The sequence below is a fragment of the Panthera pardus genome, unplaced genomic scaffold (assembly GCF_024362965.1).
Source record: "Panthera pardus isolate Hobbes unplaced genomic scaffold, ASM2436296v1 HiC_scaffold_12, whole genome shotgun sequence".
In the NCBI taxonomy this organism is placed as follows: Eukaryota; Metazoa; Chordata; class Mammalia; order Carnivora; family Felidae; genus Panthera; species Panthera pardus.
The window spans coordinates 55,613,981-55,639,774 of NW_026526677.1; the positions used below are offsets into that span (position 1 = coordinate 55,613,981).

At 36.7% G+C, this 25,794-nt stretch overlaps 1 protein-coding gene across 6 annotated transcripts in view; it reads left to right on the top strand.

The window, feature by feature from the left end:
* Positions 1-25,794, top strand: part of NUP98 (nucleoporin 98 and 96 precursor) — a 115,482-nt gene that overhangs the window by 46,153 nt on the left and 43,535 nt on the right. For all 6 annotated transcript variants that reach the window (XM_019449626.2, XM_019449623.2, XM_019449630.2 and 3 more), the window contains 6 exons: positions 1,640-1,773; positions 4,472-4,659; positions 15,106-15,222; positions 16,460-16,758; positions 19,909-20,022; positions 20,844-20,982. In XM_019449626.2, coding sequence (XP_019305171.1) covers positions 1,640-1,773; positions 4,472-4,659; positions 15,106-15,222; positions 16,460-16,758; positions 19,909-20,022; positions 20,844-20,982 — 991 coding nt within the window. The remainder of the gene's footprint in view (positions 1-1,639; positions 1,774-4,471; positions 4,660-15,105; positions 15,223-16,459; positions 16,759-19,908; positions 20,023-20,843; positions 20,983-25,794) is intronic.

Genomic DNA, 25,794 nt, shown 5'->3' on the forward strand with positions numbered 1-25,794 from the left:
TCAGCACAGAGCCCGACGCGGGGCTTGAACTCACGAACCGCGAGATCATGACCTGAGCCGAAGTCGGACGCTTAACCGACTGAGCCACCCAGGCGCCCCTAGAGTTCTTTTAAAAACATCCAGGTTTTCTTGAATTTCCTTGAATAGTCCACAGAATAACACTGTGCTGTTATTGTGTGGTACTGTGTACCAAAACTGCTTTTCTAAATCTTTTCCCTGCTGATGGTCTTAAATTGGATTTAGGAACTTTCCAGTACAGATGATTTATTATATGCTCTTAAAATGGACATCTCCTCTGGGTTTCACAGTCTTGAGCAAACTTGCATTCTCTACTGATATATTAGTATACAGTGTTTTAGTATTTAATTGATAAATCTGATTTTAAAAAAGCTTAATTTGACTAAGGTGGATCTACCCCTTTTTCATCAATTTAGCTTTAGCTGTCCTGGATTTGTTGTTGCTGCTGCTGCTGTGGTTTTTTCCTCTATTATGAGTACTAAAATTCTCCAAATGTTTTGTCTGTGGCACTTCTTTAATGTGGATTACCTAATATATTTTGGTGTTAGCTGTATTTTAAACATTTATAAAGGAAAAAAGTATTTTTATCTCTAAGATGACTTAAGTATGATTTGACTTTTTATCAGTATTTTTGAAAATACTAATTTTGTAAAGCAGTTTCTTCATCAATCAAGATATAGTACCGATAGTTGTGGGGTTTGTTTTGTTTTTACTGTGTATGATTATAGATTATCATTCCTTGTCTGTTCCCTCAATTCTCTGTGACTAATGACATGTTTTTACACTTAGAAAATTAGATTAATGGGAGTGATACTTTTTCTTTCAATTTACTTGAATGTAATAGGAATATTAAATGTAAATAATAAACATAAGGACACCTTAGCAACTATCTTCATTTTTTATATGCCACTTTCTTCCTCTAGTCTTAGTTATTCTGCAATTTTTACTTATTAAATCAAAGATGTTTCCTTATTTCCACAGTGAAACACATTGTCATTATTTTTAATAACTACTTAACCCACCATGTTGATGTGTCATGATTTTTACAGCTGTTAATGTTGGACATAGGTTATTCCCAAGTCTTAACTATAACAGATAATATTCATCACTTACAAACATCTCTTTATTTTGTTTCTAGTTTAATGAAGTCCTTGGGTTAAATTTCCATGATGGAAACAAGTAGGTTAAAAAGCATAAAAACAGTACTTGTTTTATGTACTGTCATACCGTTTCTTTTAGACAGAGTAAACCAATTTGTAATGTTTCTAGAAGTCAAAGACTGTAACTCTATACAGCTGTGGCACTGATAGATAATGACATAGCTATAATATATTTTTTCAGGGTTGTTTTAAATTTTATTTCATTGATTATTGACAGTGAACACTTAAGTAAAAATTTTTGTGTGTTATCTCTTATGAAATGTCTCTTCATATCTTTGACCCATTAGTTTATTTGATTGTTGGTTTTCTTCACAGTTTGCTCCTCTGCTTCCCACCAATAATGCTGTTGAGTGAGTCTGAATGTTTTGAAGGTGTTTCCAAAACGATTGTGTTCTCTTGCTATAAATACATTGGATCCTTGGACTGATAATCTTGCTTTTTCTTTTCTTTTTTTAAAAAAGCTTTGACAGATCCCAATGCTTCTGCTGCCCAGCAAGCTGTTCTCCAGCAGCATATCAATAGTCTAACATACTCACCTTTTGGAGATTCTCCTCTCTTCCGGAATCCCATGTCAGACCCTAAAAAGAAAGAAGAGGTAAATTTAAGGATGCTTTTATAAAGTTTATTCTCAGGTTAGGAGAAACTAGCTGTGTAGAATGTAATTTCTTACATATGTAGCCTAAGCAAAGCTAGGTGTAGTTAAGTTTTTAAGACACATTATGCTTTTTTCTGGGCAAAAGATCATGTTTGGAATTATTATTATCTGGAGGGCAGCATGGCAGTGAAATGAACACTGGAGTGGAGATGAGGGCTGAGACTTTCAATAGCTCTGAATTAAGGCATGTATTATTACTCCCATTTTATAGTTGAGCAAACATAAGCCTCAGAGAGGCTGATTTTCCTAAAATAATGCTGTTAAGTGACACATCAATATCTTTTCTCCTGGTTTCTGCAGTTAACTTTGTCTTAATCTTTTATGCTCTAGTGTCAAAGAAATAATCTTTTGCTCACTGTGGTGTGGTGTTAAAAGTAGTCTTTGGTCTGTTTGATCATTGTGTTACCATGTACAACTGATGAGACCTTGAGCATGTTATTTTGCCTCTGAATGTGTTTCCTCATCTGTAAAATGGGAATGGTAATACTGTTTAGTGTTCAGAATTAAATGAGATGATGCATACCTGACTTATAGTAAGTTGATCAGTCTATAGCTCTTCAATCATTTCTGTCATCTTATTTCTCCCTCAGCTGGCTATTGAATTAACCTTGTTTCGTTTTTTTTTTAATTTTTTTTTTAAATGTTTTTATTTATTTTGGGGACAGAGAGAGACAGAGCACGAGTGGGTTAGGGGCAGAGAGAGAGGGAGACAGAATCTGAAGCAGGCTCCAGGCTCTGAGCCATCAGCACAGACCCTGACGCAGGGCTCGAACTCAGGGACTGTGAGATCATGACCTGAGCTGAAGTTGGACACTCAACCAACTGAGCCACCCAGGCGCCCCTTGAATTAACCTTGTAACTAGATATAATGAGAAGATAGGAACTTAAAGTGCTTTTTAACACGCTGTGTAAATGTAAGTTGTGCTTAGATGAACATTGTGTGTTAGTGGCGCAGCATAATTTTAGGCCTAAACATGTGCTGGTCACTTCGTTCAGTACTGAGGATACAAAATGAAAGCAAGAACTTATTCTCTGAGAACTTGCTATTTAGTGAGGAAGATCAGATCTGTTAAGGTGTTTAAATTTACTCAAGCTCAATATAGTATATACAGTCAGCTGATGAATGGATAAACAAAATGTTGTAGATCTATATGATGAATATCATTCAGTCATAAAAAGAATGAAGTACTGATACATACTATGTATGACATGGATGGACCTTGAAAACATGCTAGGTGAAATAAACCAGACACAAGAGGCCACATGATTCCATTTATATAAAATGCCTAGAATAGGCAAATTTATACAGACAGAATAGATTCATGTTTGCTCAGTTTTAAGGGCTGGAATCGGGAGGCACAGCATTTCTTTTTGGGGTGAGGGGAATGTTTTGGACTTAGATATTGGTGGTTCTTGCACAACTTATTAAATATACTAAAACCGGGGCGCCTGGGTGGCGCAGTCGGTTGGGCGTCCGACTTCAGCCAGGTCACGATCTCGGGTCCGTGAGTTCGAGCCCCGCGTCAGGCTCTGGGCTGATGGCTCGGAGCCTGGAGCCTGTTTCCGATTCTGTGTCTCCCTCTCTCTCTGCCCCTCCCCCGTTCATGCTCTGTCTCTCTCTGTCCCAAAAATAAAAAAAAAATTAAAAAAAAAAAAAATATATACTAAAACCCACTGGATTGTATGCATTAAAATGGTAAATTTTATGTTAAAGAAGAGTATTTAAAGTTTGATAAGGCTTTGCAAAAGAGGTCACATTTAACTTTTTTTGAGTATGTATGTAGAAGTTGGTAGGTCTAAGTCAAGACATTCCAAGCAAAGGCACACAATTATGAAATATCACAAAAAGTATCTAGGAAGGTTCACTGTTGCAGACAGTTTCACACTGGTGCAAACAGTTTACACTGTAAAGAGAACAATAAATTGTGACAGGTTTTATATGTTAGACATTGTTGTTTCAAGTGGTTGTATAATCCCATGTATAATGTTTAGGAAAACAAATATAAAACATCCCGAAGATGCTATAGAAGCATAATAAAGGTGCCATCGAAATCAACTTGAAATGGTTTTTTTTGTTTGTTTAATTTAATGTTTATTTAGTTTTTGAAAGAGTGTGCGCGCACAAGCTGGGGAGGGGCAGAGAGAGAGCGGGAGACACAGAATCTGAAGCAGGCTACAGGCTCAGCACGGGGCTCAGACTCACAGACTGCGAGATTATGCCCTGAGCTTAGGTCAGACGCTTAACCAATTGAGCCACCCAGGCATCCCTGAAGTCTTAATTTAATTGTGTCTCTTCCACTAACTTGTAATTTCCTCAAAAGTCAGGGGAAGTGATTTTTATTGTGAGTGCTTAGTGTTTGACTCATGGCAATTAGCAGTGTTTACTAAATGATGAATAAATGAAAGCTATTATTTTTTCAGAGTGATTTGGATTGCGTGGAAGTTGAATAGCAATTCATGGGCACATCTCAGTTTATTTTGAAGTGTGACATTTTTGGTTTAGTTGAAAAATAAACAGAGGTATCTAGTTGGGTGACTGGCAGATAGGAGATTTGAACTCTATTCTTACAGGTTTTTTAAGGCCAAAACAATGCCTTTGAATTAAACTAGAACTGTCCTTGATGGTTTTGTTTTTCAGAGATTGAAACCAACAAATCCAGCAGCCCAGAAGGCTCTCACTACACCCACTCATTATAAACTAACACCCCGTCCTGCCACCAGAGTTCGACCAAAGGCTTTACAGACAACAGGCACAGCGAAGTCCCATCTGTTTGATGGGCTGGATGATGATGAGCCATCCTTAGCCAATGGAGCATTCATGCCTAAGTGAGTTTACTTTTGTCAGCATAAATTAAGTGTGAATATTAATTTAAACTAAGTACAAAATAATATATAATTATTTACCTGAATGTAATAGAAATGTTGTGTTTAGGTTTTTGTTTTTAATTTGAAAAATAGAGAACATTACAGATAATAAAAGTGACCTGATCATTCCTAAGGGTGACCATGGTTAACATAAAAATATTTAGATTAATATGCTTCTAGTTTTACATATGCATGTTTTTTTGTTTTGAGAATTTAGTCCTTGCATAATTTTATTTTTAATCAGAAGGTACTTTTTTCTTAAAACTTAAATTGGCCAAACCAATTAAGAAGAAGCTCTCTACATATTTTTATATTTCCGTACATACAGGTATTGAACCAATAATAATTACATAGGAAAAAATACACAAAGTATGTAGAAGAGCTGTTGGTAAACATTTAAAATTAGATTTAAATTATGCAGTAGAGCAAATATGCCCTAGAGTGCTAACATGAACATGGAAATAAAATGAAAAATACATAGCAAATTGTTACCAGTAGTTAACATTTGGAAATGTAATTTCAGAGCATTTCATTTCTGCATTATTTTTCTAGATACATAGTTGGACAAACAGATGCATACTCTGGCTTTTTTTTTTTTTTTTTTTAATTTTATTTATTTAAGTAATATCTACACCCCACATGGGCCTTAACTCATGACCCCGAGTTCAAGAGTCGCATGTTTCTCTGACAGAGCCAGCCAGGTGCTTCTACACAGGTTTTGTTTTGTTTTTTGTTTTTGTTTTTTAAGTTTATTTATTTAGAGAGAGACAGAGGAGGGGCAGAGAGAGAGAATCCCAAGCAGGCTCTACGCTGCCAGTGCAGAGCCCCACATAGGGCTTGATCCCACGAACTGCGAGATCTCAAGTCAGCTGTTTAACTGGCTGAGCCACCCAGGTGCCCCTACAGATGCTTTTTTTTTTTTTTTTTTTTTTTTTTTTAATTTTTTTTTTTTACCGTTTATTTATTTTTGAGACAGAGAGAGACAGAGCACGAACGGGGGAGGGTCAGAGAGAGAGGGAGACACAGAATCTGAAACAGGCTCCAGGCTCTGAGCAGTCAGCACAGAGCCCGACGCGGGGCTTGAACTCACATACCGCGAGATCGTGACCTGAGCCGAAGTCGGACGCTTAACCGACTGAGCCACCCAGGGGCCCCTACAGATGCTTTTTTAACAGCAAGTACTTTAATCAGAAGAGTGTGTTTTTGGCCTTTTTTTTTTTTTTAAGCTGTGGAGAAAAAGTGGAAATTCATCACGTGCAGCTCTTTATGAATGTTACTAAGTTAAAAAAAATTACTCTTTCCTTAAAAATATGGTGGGCTACTGCTTCAGAAAAGATGGAAAGTCCATTTTCATACAGTTCTTAGCATATCATTGGATTATTTTGAAGGCAGGGACTGTGTATGATTCATGTTTATGTGTCAGCATTTAGCAATTTGTTTGGCATGGAAAAGATTAGGGTGGGAAGGTACACATTTTGCTGGTAATACCACCCATATCCCCTTCTTGGCTCCCACTTCTATGTTACTGCTCTCAACTGTCTTAATGTATTAGAAATATTTTACACGATTCATCTCTCCTTCCTTTGTTGTTTTTTTTTTTTTTTTTTGAGAGAGAGAGAGGGCACAAGTGAGTGAGGGGCAGAGAGAGACAGAGAGAGAGGCGAGGCTGGTGCTCCCCCCATGTGGGGCTTGTGCTCACAAACCATGAGATCATGACCTGAGCTGAAGTCAGGTGCCTAACTGACTGAGCCACCCAGGGACCCTCCTTCCTTGATTCTTTAATTGACTTCCGGAACCCCACACTTGCCTAGTTTTCTTCCTACTATACTGGTTGCCCTCTGTCTCCTTGGCTGGTTCCTCCTCTACTCAACCTCTTAAAATTGGGATGCCCCTGAGCTCAGTTCTTGATCACATTTTCTTTACTGTCTCAGAGTGATTTAATTTAGTTTCATAGCTTTGTATGTCATTTATAGTCTGATGATTCCCAAACTTCTATCTCCACTCCCGACCTCTCTCCCAAACTCCGGATTTTTATATCCAGCCCTACTCAACATCTCCACTTGGATGTCTAAAAGATATTTATTTCAAAATTAACGTTTACAACACTGAATTCCTCATCTTCCACCTCAAACCTGTTACATCCAAACTTCTATCAGATAATTGCATTTCTGTCCTAGCTGCTCAGGCCAGAGACTTTGGAATCCTTTACTTCTTTCATATGTCCCACATCTAAACCATCAGCAAATCTTCTTTGTTGTACCTACAAAGATTACCCAGCATCTGACCAATTATTAACCACTCTACTACCACTCTACTACCCTGATCCAAGCCATCATCATCTCTTCACTGAATTATTACAATATTCTCCTGATCTTTCAGCTTTTACCCTTACCCTCCTGCATTCTATTCTGAATGTAGCTAGAGAGCTATTTGAAGTGTTAAGTCATATCATGTCACTCTTCTCTTCAAAACTGTGTGGTGATTGATTTTTTACTCAGAGTAAAAGCCAAATTCTGTGCAATGCTGTGTAAGGTACTGTAAGATCTGACCTTCCATTACCTGTATGAATGCGACTACTACTACTCTCCGTTGTCTACTCCACTCTAATTTACTGCCTCCTTGCCACTGTTAGGACAGAAAAGCCATGTGTTGCCTTTCAATCTTTGCCCTGCTTGTTCTTTTTGCACTGAAACACTTCTTCCGATAAATCCTTATAGTTAACCCTCAGTGTTTAGTCACATGTCCCCTCAATGAAGATTACTTTGACCAGTCTATTGAAAATCGCACTCATCTTTTCTCTTGTCAGCATTCCCCCCACATTCTTCTCATCCGTCTTTTTCTTTCTTTCTCATACCTTCTAATATGTAATTTATTTTTAGTTTTCTTTCTGTTCTCTCGCTCTAGAACATGAGTTCTATATAAGTAGGTACCCTTGTTTTGTTCTGTCATTTAAAGTGCCTGAAATAGTTCTTGTTACTTAGTAAGTAATCAATGAATGTTGAACATCTGAATGCATCTTAGGCATAAAGGGAGCTAAATAATAGCATAGAATCCCACAACTTCACTCTTATGCCAGTTATGGGGAAGGGTCTTAGAGGTGGAAATATTCTAAGCCAAGGAATAAGGGGATGGAGATCATAAAGGTCTTTCTAGTTTATACTGTCAGCTTTCCATGATTGAGTTGTTAGAATCTAGAATGTAGTATTAACTGTATTTAACTATCTAAAGGAAATGGCAGATGCTACTGTTCACTTCCTAAACCAAACCTTGGGCTACCACTTTATAACTCTGTAAACAGTTGCCATATAATACCACAGATGGTAAAAGATTAATGAAGGACTTTATAAGTATGGCCGCCACTAGAACAGCACTCTGCTCTGAAAGATGAATTTGATAGATTAACGGTGTGAGAACCTTTTCAGTGCCACATCTTTTTCCTTTTGCCTTTTCATTCTAGTCAGAGGAATTTACTATAGAGCAAGCCAGTAATTATATTTATTCTGAGTGACAAAAATTTGAAAATACTCTTTAAAAAAATTTTTTTTTTTAATGTTTATTTTTCAGAGAGAGAGAGAGAGAGCGCACACGTGCGTGAGCTGGGGAGGGGCAGAGAGAGAGGGAGACACAGAATCCAAAGCAGGCTCCAGGCTCTGAGCTGTCAGCACAGAGTCTGATGCAGGGCTCAAACCTAGTAACCGCGAGATCATGACCTGAGACGAAGTCAGACACTTAACTGACTGAGCCACCCAGGCGCTCTGAAAATATTCTTTAATTCACGTGTACGTTCCTTCATTCAACAAACATATATCAAGTAACTACTAAATGCCAAGTGTGATGGGCACTGGGAATGCAACTAAGAACAAAATTCATTCCTCTGTCACCCAATTCATAATCTGTGAGGGGAGAGAGATGTTGACAGTAATCACAAGTGAGACAAATGACAGAAAGAAGCAGAGATTGCCACTGTAGGAGAGACTAATAGCATGATGAAAGAAAGCTGCTCTGAAGATGTGTTATTTAAATTGAGGATGGAGGGGCACCTGGCTGACTTGGTGGAGCATAGAACTCTTGATCTCCAGGTTGTGAGTTCGAGCCCCATGTTGGGCATAGAGAGTACGTTAAAAATAAATAAACTGAAGAGGGTTAGGGAGGACTGTCAGAGGGAATATTTTGCTGTGTTTCTGGTTTAAATATGCCTATGTTTGTTTGTTTTTTCAAGTAACAGTTTTGCTTAATTTTTTTTAATGTTTGTTTATTATTTTGAGAGAGAAAGAGAGAGCGCAAGTGGGGGATGGGCAAAGAGAGAGGGAGACACAGAATCTGAAGCAGGCTCCAGGCTCCAAGCTGTCAGCACAGAGCCCAACGTGGGACTCAAACCCACTAACTGTGAGATCATGACCTGAACCGAAGTTGGACGCTTAACCGATTGAGACACCTAGGCACCCCTAGATAAGAGTTTTATTTTCCAGTATTATTTTGAATATTTGTTTTAAACATAACTTACTTGAATTAATGGTATTCTATCCTGTATTTGCCAAATCAGGGTTTTTTTCCCCCCTCCATTTACATAAAATACTAGAAGATGCAAGTCGTCGTTATGGCGATGGTAGGAAGGAGAGATTACAAGGAGTACAAGGAAACTTTTGGGTATGGTGACTGTGTTTTTCTGGATTATGATAATGGTTTCTCTGGTGTACACAGATGTCAAAACTTATCAAATTGTACAATTTAGTATGTGGAGTTTACTGTACGTTAGCTATGAACTAATAAATGTGGCAAGGTTTGTGGGATACAAGTTCAATGTATGAAAGTCAATTTTGGGGTGCCTGGGTGGCTCAGTCAGTTAAGCAGCTGACTTTGGCTCAAGTCATGATCTCACCATTAGTGAGTTTGAGCTCCACATATGGCTCTCTGCTGCCAGCATGGAGCCCGGTTCAGACCCTCTGTCCTCCTCTCTGTGCCCCTCCCCAGCTTGTGCATGTGTGCACTCTCTCTCAAAAAAGAAAAAAAAGAAAGGAATGCTTGGGTGGCTCCGTTGGTTGAGCGTCTAATTTCAGCTCAGCTTGTGAACTCAAGGTTCATGGGTTCAAGCCCCTGCATTGGGCTCTGTGCTGACAACTCAGAGCCTGGAACCTGCTTCTGATTCTGTGTCTCCCTCTGTCTCTGCCCATGCCCCATTTGTGCCGCGCTCGCTCTCTCTCTCTCTCTCTCTCTCTCCCTCCCTCCCTCCCTCCCTCTCTCCCTCTCTCTCAAAAATGAATAAATGTTAAAAAAAAATTTTTTAATTAAAAACATAAATCTTTTAAAAAAATCAATTTTATTACTACATACCTTTCTAGCTATATTCCTATAAGCCAGTTGAGAGCAGTGACTTAACTGTGGCAGAATATACATGAATCTGTCATTTGTTTTTACTTATGAAGTATTTCATTGTTGAAATAAACTTAGTCTTTGAAGTCACATAGTTTTGCTTTCCCAAATTAGTTTTGCTATACTCTGTTCTTTGTACCTAACTTCATATTTCTGGTCTCAGTCCTCTTCACTTTTGCCTGGCACTGTTTTTATGTTTTATGTTTGGTTCCTTATCTTCTAGTTGAAAGTATGTTCTTCATGTGAAATATTTAATCAGTCTCCCCACCCTGGTTGCTGTGTTTCAGTCTGCTGTAGCTGGTGTTTTTTTATGATTGTCAAGTTGTCCCATCTTGGCCAGCAAAAGCGGGGTGTTCAGGAGAAGTTCTTTGCACATAGGCTCTGATAGTGTTTGATAATTTCTTTGCTTATTAGGATTCACTGTGTAAAATTTTGTCCAGGATTTCTTGCCATCTGTGTTAATGACTTAGATTGGCTTGAATTTTCCTTTCCTACATGTTTTTTTTTCAAATGTTTTTATTTATTTCTGAGAGAGAGAGAGAGAGAACGAGAGAGAGAACGAGAACAAGTAGGGGAGGGGCAGAGAGAGAGGGAGAAACCGAATCCGAAGCAGGCTCCAGCCTCTCAGCACAGAGCCTAACGCAAACCAGGAGATCATGACCTGAGCCAAAGTCAGACGCTTAACTGACTGAGCCACTTGGGTGCCCCTCTTACCTAATTTTAGTATAAAGTTTTTGCTGACCTTTTAAACAAATTGGAGAGTATTTCCTCCTTCTGTTGTCTGGACAAGTTTATGTAAGATAGACCTTTTTGGGTTTTGTTTATATTAAATATAGAGCACTAGTGAAGGTATATGGGCCTGAAGTTTTTTTTGTAGTAAGGCTTGGTTTTGGTTTTTTTCTTAATTATTAACTTATATAAAAGTTAATAGGGTATTGAGCTTTTTTATTTTTTGAGTCACCTTTGGCAAGTTATGTTTTTATAACGTTTGTTCATTTCAACTAAAATGTTAAATTCATTGGCATAAAGTTGTTAAAAAGTATCCTTACTATCTTCTTCATTTCAGTCGAATCTATGGGGATATCCCCATTTTCATTTCTGACAAAGATTTGTATGTGTGTGTGTGTGTGTGTGTGTGTGTGTGTGTGTGTGTGTTCTCAGTCTGGTCATGGATCTACCAATTTTACTGATTTCAAAGAACTAACTTCTGACTTTTATTGATGCTCCCGATTCTGTGATTGTTTTCTATTTTATAAACTTTTATTTATATTTTCACTAATGTTTACTTTCATTTTGTCTTCAGTTCCTTCCTTTCTTCCTCCCCCCTTTTTTTTGGTATTTAATTTCCTGTCCTTTTTACAAATAGACGCTTAGTTTTTTGATTTTCAGCTTTTCTTCTTTCCAAATACATGTATTTAAAGATATAAATTTCCTTTTAGTTCAGCTATATTTGTGTTCTCTAAGTTTTGATATGGAGTACTCTTTATCATCCAGGTAATAATTACATACGAATCAAATGCTTCTAAGTTTCATGGGGGAGGTATTTTGAGCCTTGGATTATATGAGTATGAATTCTTAACATGGAGACTTTTAAGCGATTGTTTTGTTAGTGATTTCTAGTTTATGTTCAAAAAAGGTACTCCAGGTGATTTTGATTCTCTGAAATTTGTGGCTTGCTTTTATGATCCCAACATATGGCTAGTTTTTTTAATATTCCATGTGTATTTGACAAAACTATAGGAGCATCTGGGTGGTTCAGTTGGTTAAGCGTCTGCTTCTTGATTTCACCTCGGGTCATTGTCTCATGGTTCATGGGTTTGAGCCTTGCATCGGGCTTTGTGCTGACAGTGTGGAGTCTACTTGGGATTTTCTCTCTGTCTCTCTCTCTGCCCCTCCCACACACAATCTCTCTCAAAATAAATAAATAAATTTTAAAAAAAAAAGAGAAAAGATAGTTGTTGGGGTATGGTCTTAAATTAGGCTAAGCTTGCTAATCATTTGGGTCTTCAATATTCATACTGATTTTTCCTTTTTTCCTTTTTTTTTTTTTTTTTTTTTTTTTTTTTAGTTTGGTTACTTTATTTCCTTAACTTCCAATATCACAAAAAATGAACACATCTACAGTTCCCTAAATTTATCCATTTTAATACTTAACAGGGTTTACAAATGTACATCTGAATCACTTGTGTTTTACTTATTTTTTTTACTTAATAATTCTTGTTGTAAAGTATAAATAAAAATGGTTAAAATGATAAATTTTATGTTAAGTGTACAATTCAGTGGCATTAAGTACATTCACAGTATTGTGTAACCATCACAACCATTTCTAGAACTTTTTCATCATCCCAAACAGGAAAAATGCACCTGTTATGCAATAATTCTGTATCTCCTCCTCCTTTCAGTCCCTTTTAACCTCTGTATTACTTTCTGTCTGTATGAATTAGCCTATTTTAGATACTTATATAAGGGGATTCCTACAGTATTTTTTTTTCATGTCTGGATTGTTTTACTTGGCTTAATGTTTTTAATATTCATAATATTGTAGCATGTATCAAAGCTTCATTGAAGCTTTAAGGCTGAATATTCTGTTGTATGGATATGCCACATTTTGTTTATCCATTCATCTGTTGTTCGATGTTTGGGTTATTCCACACTTTAGCTATGTGAATAGTGCTGTTATGAACATTGGTGTACAAGTATCTGTTTTCAGTTATTTGGGGTGTATATCTAGGATTGGAATTGTTTGGTCATTCTGTATTTAACCTTTTGAGGAACTGTCAAACTGTTTTCTACAGTACCTACACCATTTTACATTCTTAGCAGCAATGCATGTTTTCATGTTCTCCATTTGCTTGTCAGCACTTAGTATTTTCTGTTTGTGTGTGTATAATAACCATTCTACTGGGTGTGAAGTGGTATTTTGTGCTTATAATTTGCATTTCCTTTATAACTAGTAATGTTGAACATCTTATTTGCTTATTGGCCATTCATCTTCTTTGAAGAAATATCTTGTCTCCTTTTGTGTCTTTTTTAAAAATTATTTTATGTCTGTCATTTTCACAACTGCTTAAGGCAATAATTAGAGTTAAAAGATAATGATACTGGGGCGCCTGGGTGGCTCGGTCGGTTAAGCGTCCGACTTCGGCTCAAGTCATGATCTCACGGTCCGTGAGTTCGAGCCCCGCATCGGGCTCTGTGCTGACAGCTCAGAGCCTGGAGCCTGTTTCAGATTCTGTGTCTCCCTCTCTCTGCCCCTCCCCTGTTCATGCTCTGTCTCTCTCTGTCTCAAAAATAAATAAACGTTAAAAAAAAAAATTTAAAAAAAAAAAAAAAAAAAAAGATAATGATACTGACTTACAGAGAATTTTTGCTTTTTTATGACAAGTGCTTATTGAGATGAGTCAGAACTGAACTTGTGATTTATACTTTTTACTTTTAGTTCTCTCTTAACTCCAGAGGTAAAGACTTTCCAGGTCCCAACACAGAATAAGTGGCATTCACTAGTGCCCCTAACCTCCTGGTGGCTCCAGACTCCAGTCTCTATCTCTCTAGTCCCTCAAAACTGTCAGGCACACCATCAACCTCTTAACCTTCCCCTTGGAATCAGAGAAGTCCCAAGGAGGGGCTCCTGGCTGGCTCAGTTGGAAAGAGCATGTAACTCTTAATCTCAGGGTTGTGAGTTTGAGCCCCATGTGGGGTGTAGAAATCGCTTAAAATCAAAAAGCAAAATTTTAGAGAAGAAAAGTCTCCAGGAGAAAAGCAATCGTAAATAACAGACACCGTTATAATAACACCTCTCTGTGCCAGTGTCCCTCCAGGTGCTGGTTCAGTCCTTTTTTACTATCTTGTTAGCTTTCCATGCCTGTAAAGAGCTCTAGCTTTTCTGATTGTCTCTCTAGGAGGATTGGTTTGTGTTACCCATTAATAGGAAGGCAAGTTTTAACTTTCATGGAAATAACAATTCTTTATTGTCAAGTGCCTATTTCATTGGCTTATTTAATACATATTTAATGACACCATTATAATAAGGATTATAGCATACACGCATTTAGAACAAATGCTGCTGACAGTTGTTACCATATAACTCAGTTGTTGAGATTAGAAATAAATAGATGAGTGCTATTTATATACTGCTTGCAACTTGTATTTTTATTTTTATTTTTTTCAGTTTATTTATTTGGGAGAGAGAGTGGAAGAGGGCCAGAGAGAGAAGGAGAGAGTGAGTCCCAAGAAGGCTCCACACTGTCAGCACAGAGCCTGACGTGGGGCTGGAACTCACGAACTGTGAGATCATGACCTGAGCTGAAATCAAGAGTCTAGAGCTTAACCAACTGAACCACCAGGCGCCCCTGCAGTTTGTTATTTTTAAGAGGGAGTGTAGCATATTAGTTAATCCAGTGAGTTTTTAAGTGAAGATTGATTAATATCTCTTCATATGGTTCTTTGTTTGAAGCTTATATACCACAGACGTTCTTGCCTTAAGTAAACCTTCTGTACGCAAATTTGAAATTTTGTGATTATTTGAATATCAGGGGTTTTTACTCCTATTTCTTGTCAACTTTAAAAGAAATCTTATTTAGTCAGCAAATACCTCCTTTCTGTTTCTTCAAGACAGCATGCCAAGTTCTATGAAGAGACAGTCATAAATCCTGACTGTCAAAAAAGGAAGAAAATGTTTAAAGAGAAGACATATAGAGAATTACTCAAAACATGAGACATACTATGATGGGTTATCTAAGTGTCTGGATAAAGTGTTCAGGATTCAGTGAAGGATGACTGTTTTCAAAGGGGATTCCCCACTTTGTTTTGAATGTGCTTAGCATATTCTTCCAAACAGCAGAGTATAATATATTTGAGACCTTAAGTCCTGGTTATATATTAAAGACTGTGAATTGAACCTCTTTGGCCATTGTTATTTATGTAAGAGCTGAATGAGGGTGCTCTTTTTGACTCTGGTTTTTAAGGTAATGCCAGTGATGTGATTATGTGCACCTGAGTTCTTTTTTTTTTTTTTTTTTTTTTGGTCTCTGTTTATAGGAAGAGCATCAAGAAGTTGGTTTTGAAAAACCTTAACAACAGCAATCTCTTTTCTCCTGTTAATCGTGACTCCGAAGATCTCGCTTCACCATCTGATTATCCAGAAAATGGGGAGAGGTAAACCAGATTTTGTTTTGGGTTGTTCCTGGAAGAGAGCCGTGTTCTCATTCTGAAGAGATTCTAAGCTTGGAATTTACTCATTCTATGAAAATGTATGAAGTTTGGTGAATGTTGCATAGTATTACAGCATATGAGCATCTAGAAATTAAGTCCTGTTCTTGTTTTTTGAGTACTTTAGACCTTAAAATTATTGGAGTTCTTCTGATTCAGTTTTGCATAACTATTTTGGTATCCGTGCATGTCATTTTGAACCAGGGTTCTCACACATTTGACACCCTTCACCACCTTTAAAATGAGCGATATCTTGTTTGTGATCATTATCAAAGTGATACATGGTCACTGTAACCAAACCAAAAAAATAAGTAATAAGTATACAAGTGTATAAAGGAGGAAGTGGAAATAGTCACCCTTATAACCCTTAATAGTTTGATGTCTTTTCTTAAAATTTTGAAATTTGTTTATATAGATATTGTAGAGATAGGCATGAATGATGCAGTGTTTTATAGCTTGCTTATTTTTATTTATTTTATTATAAATACCTTTCTATATCAATATGAATATACATATGCCTCTTTTTTAATTACTTGGTAGCCATTATTGTGAATATATGATAATTAGTTCCCCATTAGAAGACATTTAGATTATTTTGATATTCCTATATTCAGAGTAATGCCTCAGTGAAAAATTCTATTTATATCTTTGCACTCCTGTTTTTGTTTTTTGTTTTTGTCTCTCAGGATAAAATTCTAGTTTGATTTTTCATGAATGAAGCATTTTCTAATACCTTGCTGATAATAATATTGAAAACCTAAAATTTTTCAATTTTTTTAGTTTGAAATTCACCACTCTTATTTGACCTTACATAGTAGAGTGCCTTTTTTTTTTTTAACTAAAAATTGGGAAAATTGGGATGCTCAGATTCACTCATTCACGAAAATATAGGAGTTAAAGGCATGGAATCTACAGCCAGTTTTCCTGGGTTAAAATCCCAACTCTAGCACTTAGAACTTTTTTAATTTGGGCAAGTTACTTTCTTATTCTCTGTCAGTTTTCTTTCCTGTAAAAGAGAATGATAGGAACCTATTACAGAGGGTTACCACAAGTATTAAACAAAATTTTAATATATGGAATTACCTAGAATAGTCCCGGGCACTTATTAGTAAAAGCTCAGTGAAGGTTGGCTATTACCATTGTTACAAAGAGCTAAGATATTATTTGTTTTCTACCTTTTCAGGTTCAGTTTCCTGAGCAAACCTGTTGATGAGAACCATCAGCAGGATGGAGATGATGATTCTCTTGTGTCACGTTTTTATACTAACCCTATTGCCAAACCCATTCCTCAAACCCCAGAGAGTGCTGGAAATAAACACAACAGCAGTAGCAGTGTGGATGATACCATTGTTGCACTAAACATGCGTGCTGCCTTGCGAAATGGGCTGGAAGGAAGCAGTGAAGAGACCTCTTTTCATGAGGAGTCACTGCAGGATGACAGAGAAGAAATAGAAAATAATGCTTACCATATGCATCCAGCAGGTCAGATTTAGATTGGTACATGAGTAATCTTTTACTAGTCATTTAAGACCTCTTACTTGTCACAGATTTTCAACTTAGTGGAAGTCAGGTATCTGAACTTTTTAATGTTTTTATTGCATTTTCTAGAAGTTAACATTTTAAACCCTTTTCACATACTCTTTGGTTGATTTTTTATTTTTTTTAATGTTTATTTATTTTGAAAGAGAAAGTGCACTCACATGAGCAGGGAAGGAGCAGAGGGAGAGGGAGAGAATCCCAGGCAGGCTTCAGATTCAATGTGGAGCCTGACACGGGTCTTGATCTCAGGACTGTGAGATCATGACCTGAGCCGAAATTGAAAGTCGGACACTTAACTGACTGAGCCACCCAGGTGCCCCTGCTTTGGTTGATTCTTAATTCACATACTTTCTGTATTTTTGGAGTAAATTCATGTCATTAATTATCCTGGCATAAAGATCCCAAATTTTATAGCCACAGAGACTATCCTACTTTTTCTAGCTTTATAAACTCAGATTGCTTACTAGTTTTTTAATTAAAATAATAGTGATAATTATTATCATATAAGGGTTTGAGATATGAATTAACATAGTATATAAACCATAATGACTGAAATGTGTAGGGATTCAAATGGTATACGTTGTTATGTTTATTTATTATCACCTCAGTTCTGTGCTTTTCTTTCGTTCCCCCCAGCAATGAACTGATTAGTTTTTCCCAACTGATCTATGAAACAAATAATGTAAACTACAAGATTATAGGGTCTTGATTGTTTACTTAAAGCTTGCCTTTTTTTCTTTGTTGACCTAATATCTCATTTGTTGTTGTTGTTGTTTTAATTTTTTTTTTAATTTTTTTTTTTTTAATGTTTATTTATTTTTGAGACAATGCAAGAGACAGAGTGCAAGCAGTGGAGGGGCAGACGGAGGGAGACACAGAATCTGAAGCGGGCTCCAGGCTCTGAGCAGTTAGCCCAGAGCCGACACAGGGCTCAAACTCATGAACCGTGAGATCATGACCTGAGCCGAAGTCTGACACTTAACTGACTGAGCCACTCAGGCGCCCCTGTTGTTGTTTTTTTTTAATGTTTATTTATTTTTGAGAGAGAGTGTGGGCAGGGGAGGGGCAGAGAGAGAGGGAAAGGGAGAATCCCAAGCAGACTTCATGCTGTCAGCACAGAGCTTGACACGGGGTTCAAACCTACAAACACAAGATCATGACCTGAGCCAAAATTGAGAGATGCTTAACTGACTGAGTCACACAGGCACCCCTCATTTGGGTTTTGATTAATGTAATCACATTCCTTTTTTTTTTTTAACAGATACAATTTATATATAGTGAAGTGCACAGATATTAAGTGTTTTATTTCAATCAATTTTGACATATATATACTGAATATATATAATGGAAACTGGAAAGTTTTTATGTCCCCATCCCCAGAAGTTGACCACAGTCTGGTTTCTGTCACATAGATTAGTTTTGCCTATTCTTGGACTTTATATAAATGGAATAATACTATATATATTCTTTTTGACTCTATAATTTTTATCAGATTTAATCCACAATATGTCAACAGTTCATTCTTTTTTTATTGTTGAGTAGTAATCCATTACTATAAATATGCCACATTTGGTTTATCCATTCTCTGTTAGTGAACATTTGAGTTGTTTTATAGTTCATCTTGCAGTGTCTGTAACATTTTTCTGTATCTAATCATCTTACTGCCTTCACATATATTTTCTGGTCACTTGGTGCCCTGTGAAAACAACTTTATATTTTATTTGTGTATCTACATGAATTCATTATGATACTACATCGGTTTTTCAAATACCCAGTCTAGATTTTTTTTTTTTTTAATTGCTCTTTGTTTTCTCATTGACCTTGTTTGTCACCTCTCATTTTAAAGTTCCATCCCCAGGGACACTATAACAACTCTCTAAACATTGCCAGTAGAGAAACACATTGAGTATACAAGTGGGCATTGCAGGAGGATGAAGTTTGATTTGATATTAGCCTTAAATTCTCTCACAAAGCAAGTTAGCCTAATTCGTACCTATAAATGGGACAAGGGGTGATTACAACAAGCATACCAGTGTTCTGTTTTCTTGAGTTCTTCAGAAATCTACTTAGTTAATACTTTTAAAAATAACACTAATTTAGACCTTTTTTTGTTTTTATTTTTAAATAACACTAGATGTTTAAGTTTCCGTTTATCCTTGGGACTTTCTTATGTAGGATTTTTCTTTTTCTTTTTTTTTCTTTTCTTTTCTTTTCTTTTTTAATTTATTTGGAGAGAGAGACAGAGAGCAGGGGAGGGGCGGAGAGAGAGAATCCTAAGCAGGCTCTGCACTGCCAGCATGGAGCCCAGCACTGCTAACATGGAGCCCAGTACGGGGCTCGAGCCCATAAACTATGCGATCATGACCTGAGTCTAAACTAAGAGTCAGACACTTAACTGACTAAGCCACCCATGTACCCCTCGTGTCGGATTTTTCATCTTGATTTTAGCTCTTTACTTAGGGATGTAAATTTGAAAGATAAAAGGGGTTTATGGAAGACAGGCTGTAAAATAACACGTATTGACTTTGGAGTTATAGCTCTGCCTATACCACCGAATTACTTTGTAATCAAGGCAGGTTCTTTACACATTGGGTTTTGGAATTTTCATCTGTAGAATAAAAGTATCTTAAGTAACCCTTTCTCAGAACTCATTTTATGGATTATGTTTCATAGTATAGTATGTTAATGGAGGCCGTATGAAAAGAAGTTTCTCTGGTTAATTAGCGTGAGAAACACTGGATTAAGTGAAGTTAAATAGACTTAATTATTTGACAAGTTCTCAGAGCCTGTAACATACTATCATGTGCATGTTTCCCAAACTTACTTGACCAGGAATCTTTAAACAAAAAAAAAAACAAACAAAAAAACACGGTTTCTCTTAGGCATATAGTGTTCCTTAGAAAACCAGTTTGGAAAAATGCTTTATTCCTATATGTTTTCTCTTTATTTAATAATTTATTTAGTTACTGATTGTTTCAGATTACATTAGCTTTTAGATTATTATTTTTCAAAAAGGAAAAAGTGAAATATGAAAATTCCTCTACCTAAGGACAATTACGATTAATACTATATTTGCTGTTTCTTTTGTCATAGGCATTGTTCTCACTAAGGTTGGTTACTACACTATTCCATCTATGGATGACCTTGCCAAAATTACCAATGAAAAAGGAGAATGCATTGTCTCTGACTTCACTATTGGTCGTAAAGGTGAGTGTGAACGTAGAAGTTTGTAGTGTTTAAGCCAAAGATCTTCACCTTATTTTTGTAATTAAGTAAAAGAAGCTCTTGATAGCTGAATCCATTTCTTTTTTCCCCTATACTTGGACCCACCTTGACCTTCACGGTAGACACTTTGACAAGTAACAAAATAAGCTTATAATCGTGTAACATTCTTTGGTAACTGTTTGGCTCATTGGAGTTTTCTACAATTAAAGAAAGTAAGCAAGAAAATACTAAGAGAAAATTTAGTAATAAAAGATGGAGTAGTATTTAGGTTTAACTTCATACTAAGTTAATACAGATAACTTTTGGGGGGGGGAAATCTCATCTTGCTATATTGTATTTTCAAAAGGGCTCTCAGGTACACTGAAAGCTAGGTACTAAGTAAAGGTTGTTTCAAATGTAGCAGTAGTACAGATACTTAGAAGAGATTTAAGAAGGCTGTTTTGAGGATAAGTGCTACAGAAATGTAGATGTTAAACTAGATAACTGTGTTTGATGTCACCCCCTAATACATACTATGGATGAAATAACACAATGAAAGTATTACCAGATGATTTAAAATGTTCATGTTTAGCGACATCTGGCTGGCTCAGTCGACAGAGCATGTGACTCTTGTTCTCTGGGTTGTGAGTTTGAGCCCCATGTTGAATGTAGAGATTATTTAAAATTGTTAAGAAAATTAAATAAAATCCTGATTAATGTTTAAAGCTGCTTGCTTCCTCTGATTATTTAGTCACTGGGAGTATAAAATAGATTATTTGCCTTCTATACAGGATGAGTTTTTAACTATTTCCTTTGACTTGTAGGTTATGGTTCAATCTATTTTGAAGGAGATGTGAATTTGACAAATCTAAATTTGGATGATATTGTGCATATTCGAAGGAAAGAAGTGATTGTCTACTTAGATGATAACCAAAAACCACCTGTGGGTGAAGGGCTAAATAGGTATGAATTTATTTATGTATTTAGAAAAATCTGCTTGGGGTGCGTAGGTGGCTCAGTCAGTTAAGCGTCTGACTTTGGCTCAGGTCATGATCTCACAGTTCGTGGGTTCAGGCCCTGTGTTGAGCTCTGTGCTGACAGCTCAGAGCCTGGAGCCTGCTTTGGATTCTGTGTGTGTCTCTCCCTCCTTCCTCCACTCGCATTCTCTTTCTCTCAAAATAAATAAACATTGAAAAAAAATTTTAAGGAAAAAAAAGAAAAAATAATCCACTAAGTCACATTTTTTTATATTATATACATTTTCCTGCAACTTGCTTTTTTGACCTACTGTACAGTCTAAGATGATTGTTTCTTTAATTTAAAAGTAAAAATGGTAAAGAAATGCTACACTAGGACTTTTTTTTGCCTCCTTTTCCCTAATATCATGAGGACCAACTGTTACTTTCCCAAAACACTTTTTAATAGTACTTTTTTTTCTTGTGTCTGCTATGATCATTTTTAACTCTCTTTATTGTAATTGGAGAAACTAGCTTCGGATACCTGTTCAGACACATGAAAGGGCCACAGGTAAAATAATTTATGTTCACAACCTACCAAGATTGAACTGTGAAGAAGTGGAAATTCAGAATAGCCCTATAAGTATAATAATTTTTAGATATTTCCTATTGTAGCAGTATTCTCATACAGGGAGTCATGACCCTGAAGCTTTTCTTTCCAGGAAGCAACTTTATTTGTGCCGGTACGGCTTAGTTGGGTTTGTACACGAAGAACTGAGCCCCAAACGCCGCCTGGTATAGTTTTTAATACGTTTTCTATTTCTTTGTCTCTCTTATATGGTAACAGACAAACATGCAGTCTGATTAAGTGGTCTCATGTTACAAGGTCATGAGGGATGTTGTCACATACACATATAGCCAGGTTGCCTTGAGGGTTTTTTTTTTTTTTTCTCTCTCTCTCTCCTTAGGGGACCCTACCAACCATAATAAGGAAATTGAATCAGTAATCAAAAAATACAGCCCCCCCCCATGCCCCCAAAAGCCTTCAACCACATGACTTCAGACTACAGATCAATATCCTTGATGAATACCCAAGTAAATATCTTCAACAAAATATACATTTGACCCTTGAACTGTGTGAGCCCACATACATGGGTTTTTTTAATAGTACAGTACTGTAACTGCATTTTCCTTACGATTTTCTTAACATTTTCTTTTTTCTAGTTTATTATAATACAGTATATAATCACATAACATACAAAATATGTGTTAGTCAGTGGTTTATGTTATCAGTAAGGCTTCTAGTCAACTAGGCTATTAGTAGTAAAGTTTTGTGGGAGTCAGATACACAGATTTTCAACTGCACAGGGGGTTGGTACCCAACCCCAGCATTGTTCTGTCACCAGTTGTATTAGCAAATGGATTTCAGTAGTACATCGGGAGGATTTTACACCATGACCAAGTAGGATTTATTCCTGAAACACAAGGAAGGTTCAACATAGAAAAATTGATCTTGTAATACATCATGTTTATAAAATGAATGAAGAAAATCACATGATAATCTCAACTGATGAGAAAAAGCATTTTGACAAAATACCCTTTTATGAGAAAGCCACGCAACAAACTAGAGATAGAGGAAAACTATCTCAGCTTAATGGAGGCCATATTTTCAACGTCCACAGAAAATATGCTCAGTGGTGGAAGAGTGAAAGCTTTTCCTTGCCACTTTTATTCAATATAACTGCCAGGGCAGTTATGCAAGGAACAGAAATACAAGGTATCATCCTGGGGGCCCTGGGTGGCTTAGTTAAGCATCCGACTCTTGATTACAGTTCGGGTTATGATCTCACAGTTGTGAGATTGAGCCCTGCGTTGGGCTCTGTGCAGGTCATGGAGCCTGCTTAAGAGATTTCTCTGTGTCTCTGTCTGTCTGTCTGTCTGTCTCTCTCTCTCTCTCTCTGCACCTCCCCTGTGTGCTCCCACCATCTGTCTCAAAAGAAAAAAGGCATCACCCAGATTGGAAAGGAGGAAGTAAAATATCTCTGTTGAGATGACATGATCTTATGTGGGAAACCTAAAGATTCCATAAAAAACAGTTATAAATTCAGCAAGGTAGCAGGATACAAAATTAACTCACAAAAATCAGTTAAGTTTCTATATACTAATAATGAACAGTCCAAAAAGGAAAGCAGTTCCATCAAAAAGAATAAAATATTTAGGAATAAGATTAACCAGGGAAGCAAAAGCTGAAAGAAGACAAACAAATGGTAATTATCTCATGTTCATGGATTGGAAGACTAAATTATTAAGATGTCTATACTACCCAAAGCAATCTACAGATATAATGTAATCCCTATGAAGATACTAGCAGCATTGTACCTCACATATGTAGTTATTTTTGACAAGACTGCCAAAACCATTCAGTAGGGGAAAGAACAATCTCTTTACCAAATGATTCTGGGAAACCTGTATACAGAAGCATGAAGTTGTACTTTTATACTATATTAAAAAAAAAAAAAAAAACCTCAAAATGGACTAAAGCCTCAACATAAGACCTAAAACTTACAACACTCTTAGAGTAAAACATGGGGGAAGTTTTATGTGTGTGTGTGTGTGTGTGTGTGTGTGTGTGTGTGTGTGTGTGTGTGTGTGTGTATTTTTTTTTTTTTTTAAGTTTTTAGTTTACATACAGTGTATTAGTTTCAGGAGTACAGTATTCAACACTTCCATACATCACCCAGTGCTCATCACAAGTGCACTCCTTAATCCCCATTATCCATTTAACCCAACCCCCCCCCCCCCAACCCCTCTGGTAACCATCATTTTGTTCTCTATGGTCAAGAGTCTGTTTTTTGGTTTGCCTCTCACTTTTTTCCCTCCTTTGCTTATTTGTTTTTTGAATTCCAGATATGAGTGAAATCATACAGTATTTATCTTTCTCAGAGTAATTTTGTTTAACATAATACTCTCTAGCTCCGTCCATGTTGTTGCAAATGGCAACATTTCATTCTTTTTTAAGGCTGAATAATATTTAATGGGGTGTGTGGTGTGTGTATACTTCTTTATCCACTCATCAATTGATGGACACTTGAACTGTTTCCATAATTTGGCTATTATAATTATAATACTGTAAACATTGGGGTGCATGTATCCCTTTGAATTAGTATTTTTGTGTTCTTTGGGTAAACACCTCAGTTCAATTGCTGCATCACAGAGTAGTTCTGTTTTTTTTTTTAATGTTGGTTTATTTTTGAGAGAGAGAGAGAGCACGAGTGGGGGAGGGACAGAGAGAGAGGGAGACACAGAATCCAAAGCAGTCTCCAGGCTTCAAGCTGTCAGCACAGAGCCAGACATGGGGCTCAAACTCATGAACTGTGAGATCATGACCTGACCTGAAGTCAGACACTCAACCGACTGAGCCACCCAGGTGCCCCAGAGTAGTTCTATTTTTAACTTTTTGAGGAATCTCCATACTATTTCCCACAGTGGCTGCACCAGTTTGCATTCCCACCAACAGTGCAAACAGGTTCCTTTTTCTCCACATCCTCGCCAGTACCTGTTGTTGTTTCCTGTGTTGTTGATTTTAGCTATTCTGATAGGTATGAGTGATATCTCATTGTAGTTTTGATTTGCATTTCCCTGTTGATGAGTGATACTGAGCATCTTTTCATGTGTTTTGGCCATCTGTACGTCTTCTTTGGGAAAACTGTCTATTCATGTCTTCTGTCCATTTTTAATTGGATTATTCATTTTTTGGGTATTGAGTATTATAAGTTCTTTGTGTATTGTGGATACTAGCCCTTTATCAGATACGTCATTTGCAAACACCGTCTCCCATTTCTTAGGTTGCCTTTTGGTTTTGTTGATTGATTCCTTCATTGTGTAGAAGGTTGTTATTTTAGTATAGTCCCAATAGTTTATTTTTTATTTTGTTTCCCTTGCCTCTGGAGACATACCTAGAAAGAAGTTGCTGTGGCCAGTGTTAAAGAAGTTAACTGCCTGTGTTCTCTCCTAAGATTTTTATGGTTTCAGGTCTCACATTTAGGTCTTTAATCCATTTTGAATTTATTTTTGTGTATGGTGTAAGAAAGTGGTCCAGTTTTATTCTTTAGCATGTTACTGTCCAGTTTTCCCAACACCATTTTTTGAAGAGACGTTCTTTTTTTAAATGGTTGTTTATTTTTAAGAGAGAGGGAATGGGGGGAAGGGCAGAAAGAATGGGAGACGGAAAATCCCAAGCAGACTCCTTGTTCCCAGCACAGAGCCTGATGTGTGGTTCAAACTCATTAACCATGAGATCATGATCTGAGCTGATGGAAATCAAGAGTTGGGACAGTTAACCAACTGAGCCACCCAGGTGCCCCAAGGCCTTCTTTTTACCATGTCATTATATTTTGACAAGGATTTACTGAATACAACACTAAAAGCATAGGCAACAATAGTAAAAATGAACAAATTAGACTACATTAAAATATAAGAACCCTGTACATCTAAGAACACATGCAACAGAATGAAAAGCCAACCTGCAGAATGGGAGCAAATATTTACAAATCATATTTCTGGTAAGTGGTTAATATGAAGAACTATATCTCAACAACAACAAAAATACCACCAAAAAAAAAAAAAAAAAACTGGACAAAGGACTTCAGTACACATGTCTCCAGAGATACAGATGGCCAGCAAACATATGAAAAGGTACTCAACATTGCTAATAATTAGAGAAATGCAAATCAAAACCACAGTGAGCCATCATACCATCAGGATCGTTACTAAGTTTAAAAAAGAAAAGTTTTGGCAAGAATATGGAGAAATTGGAACC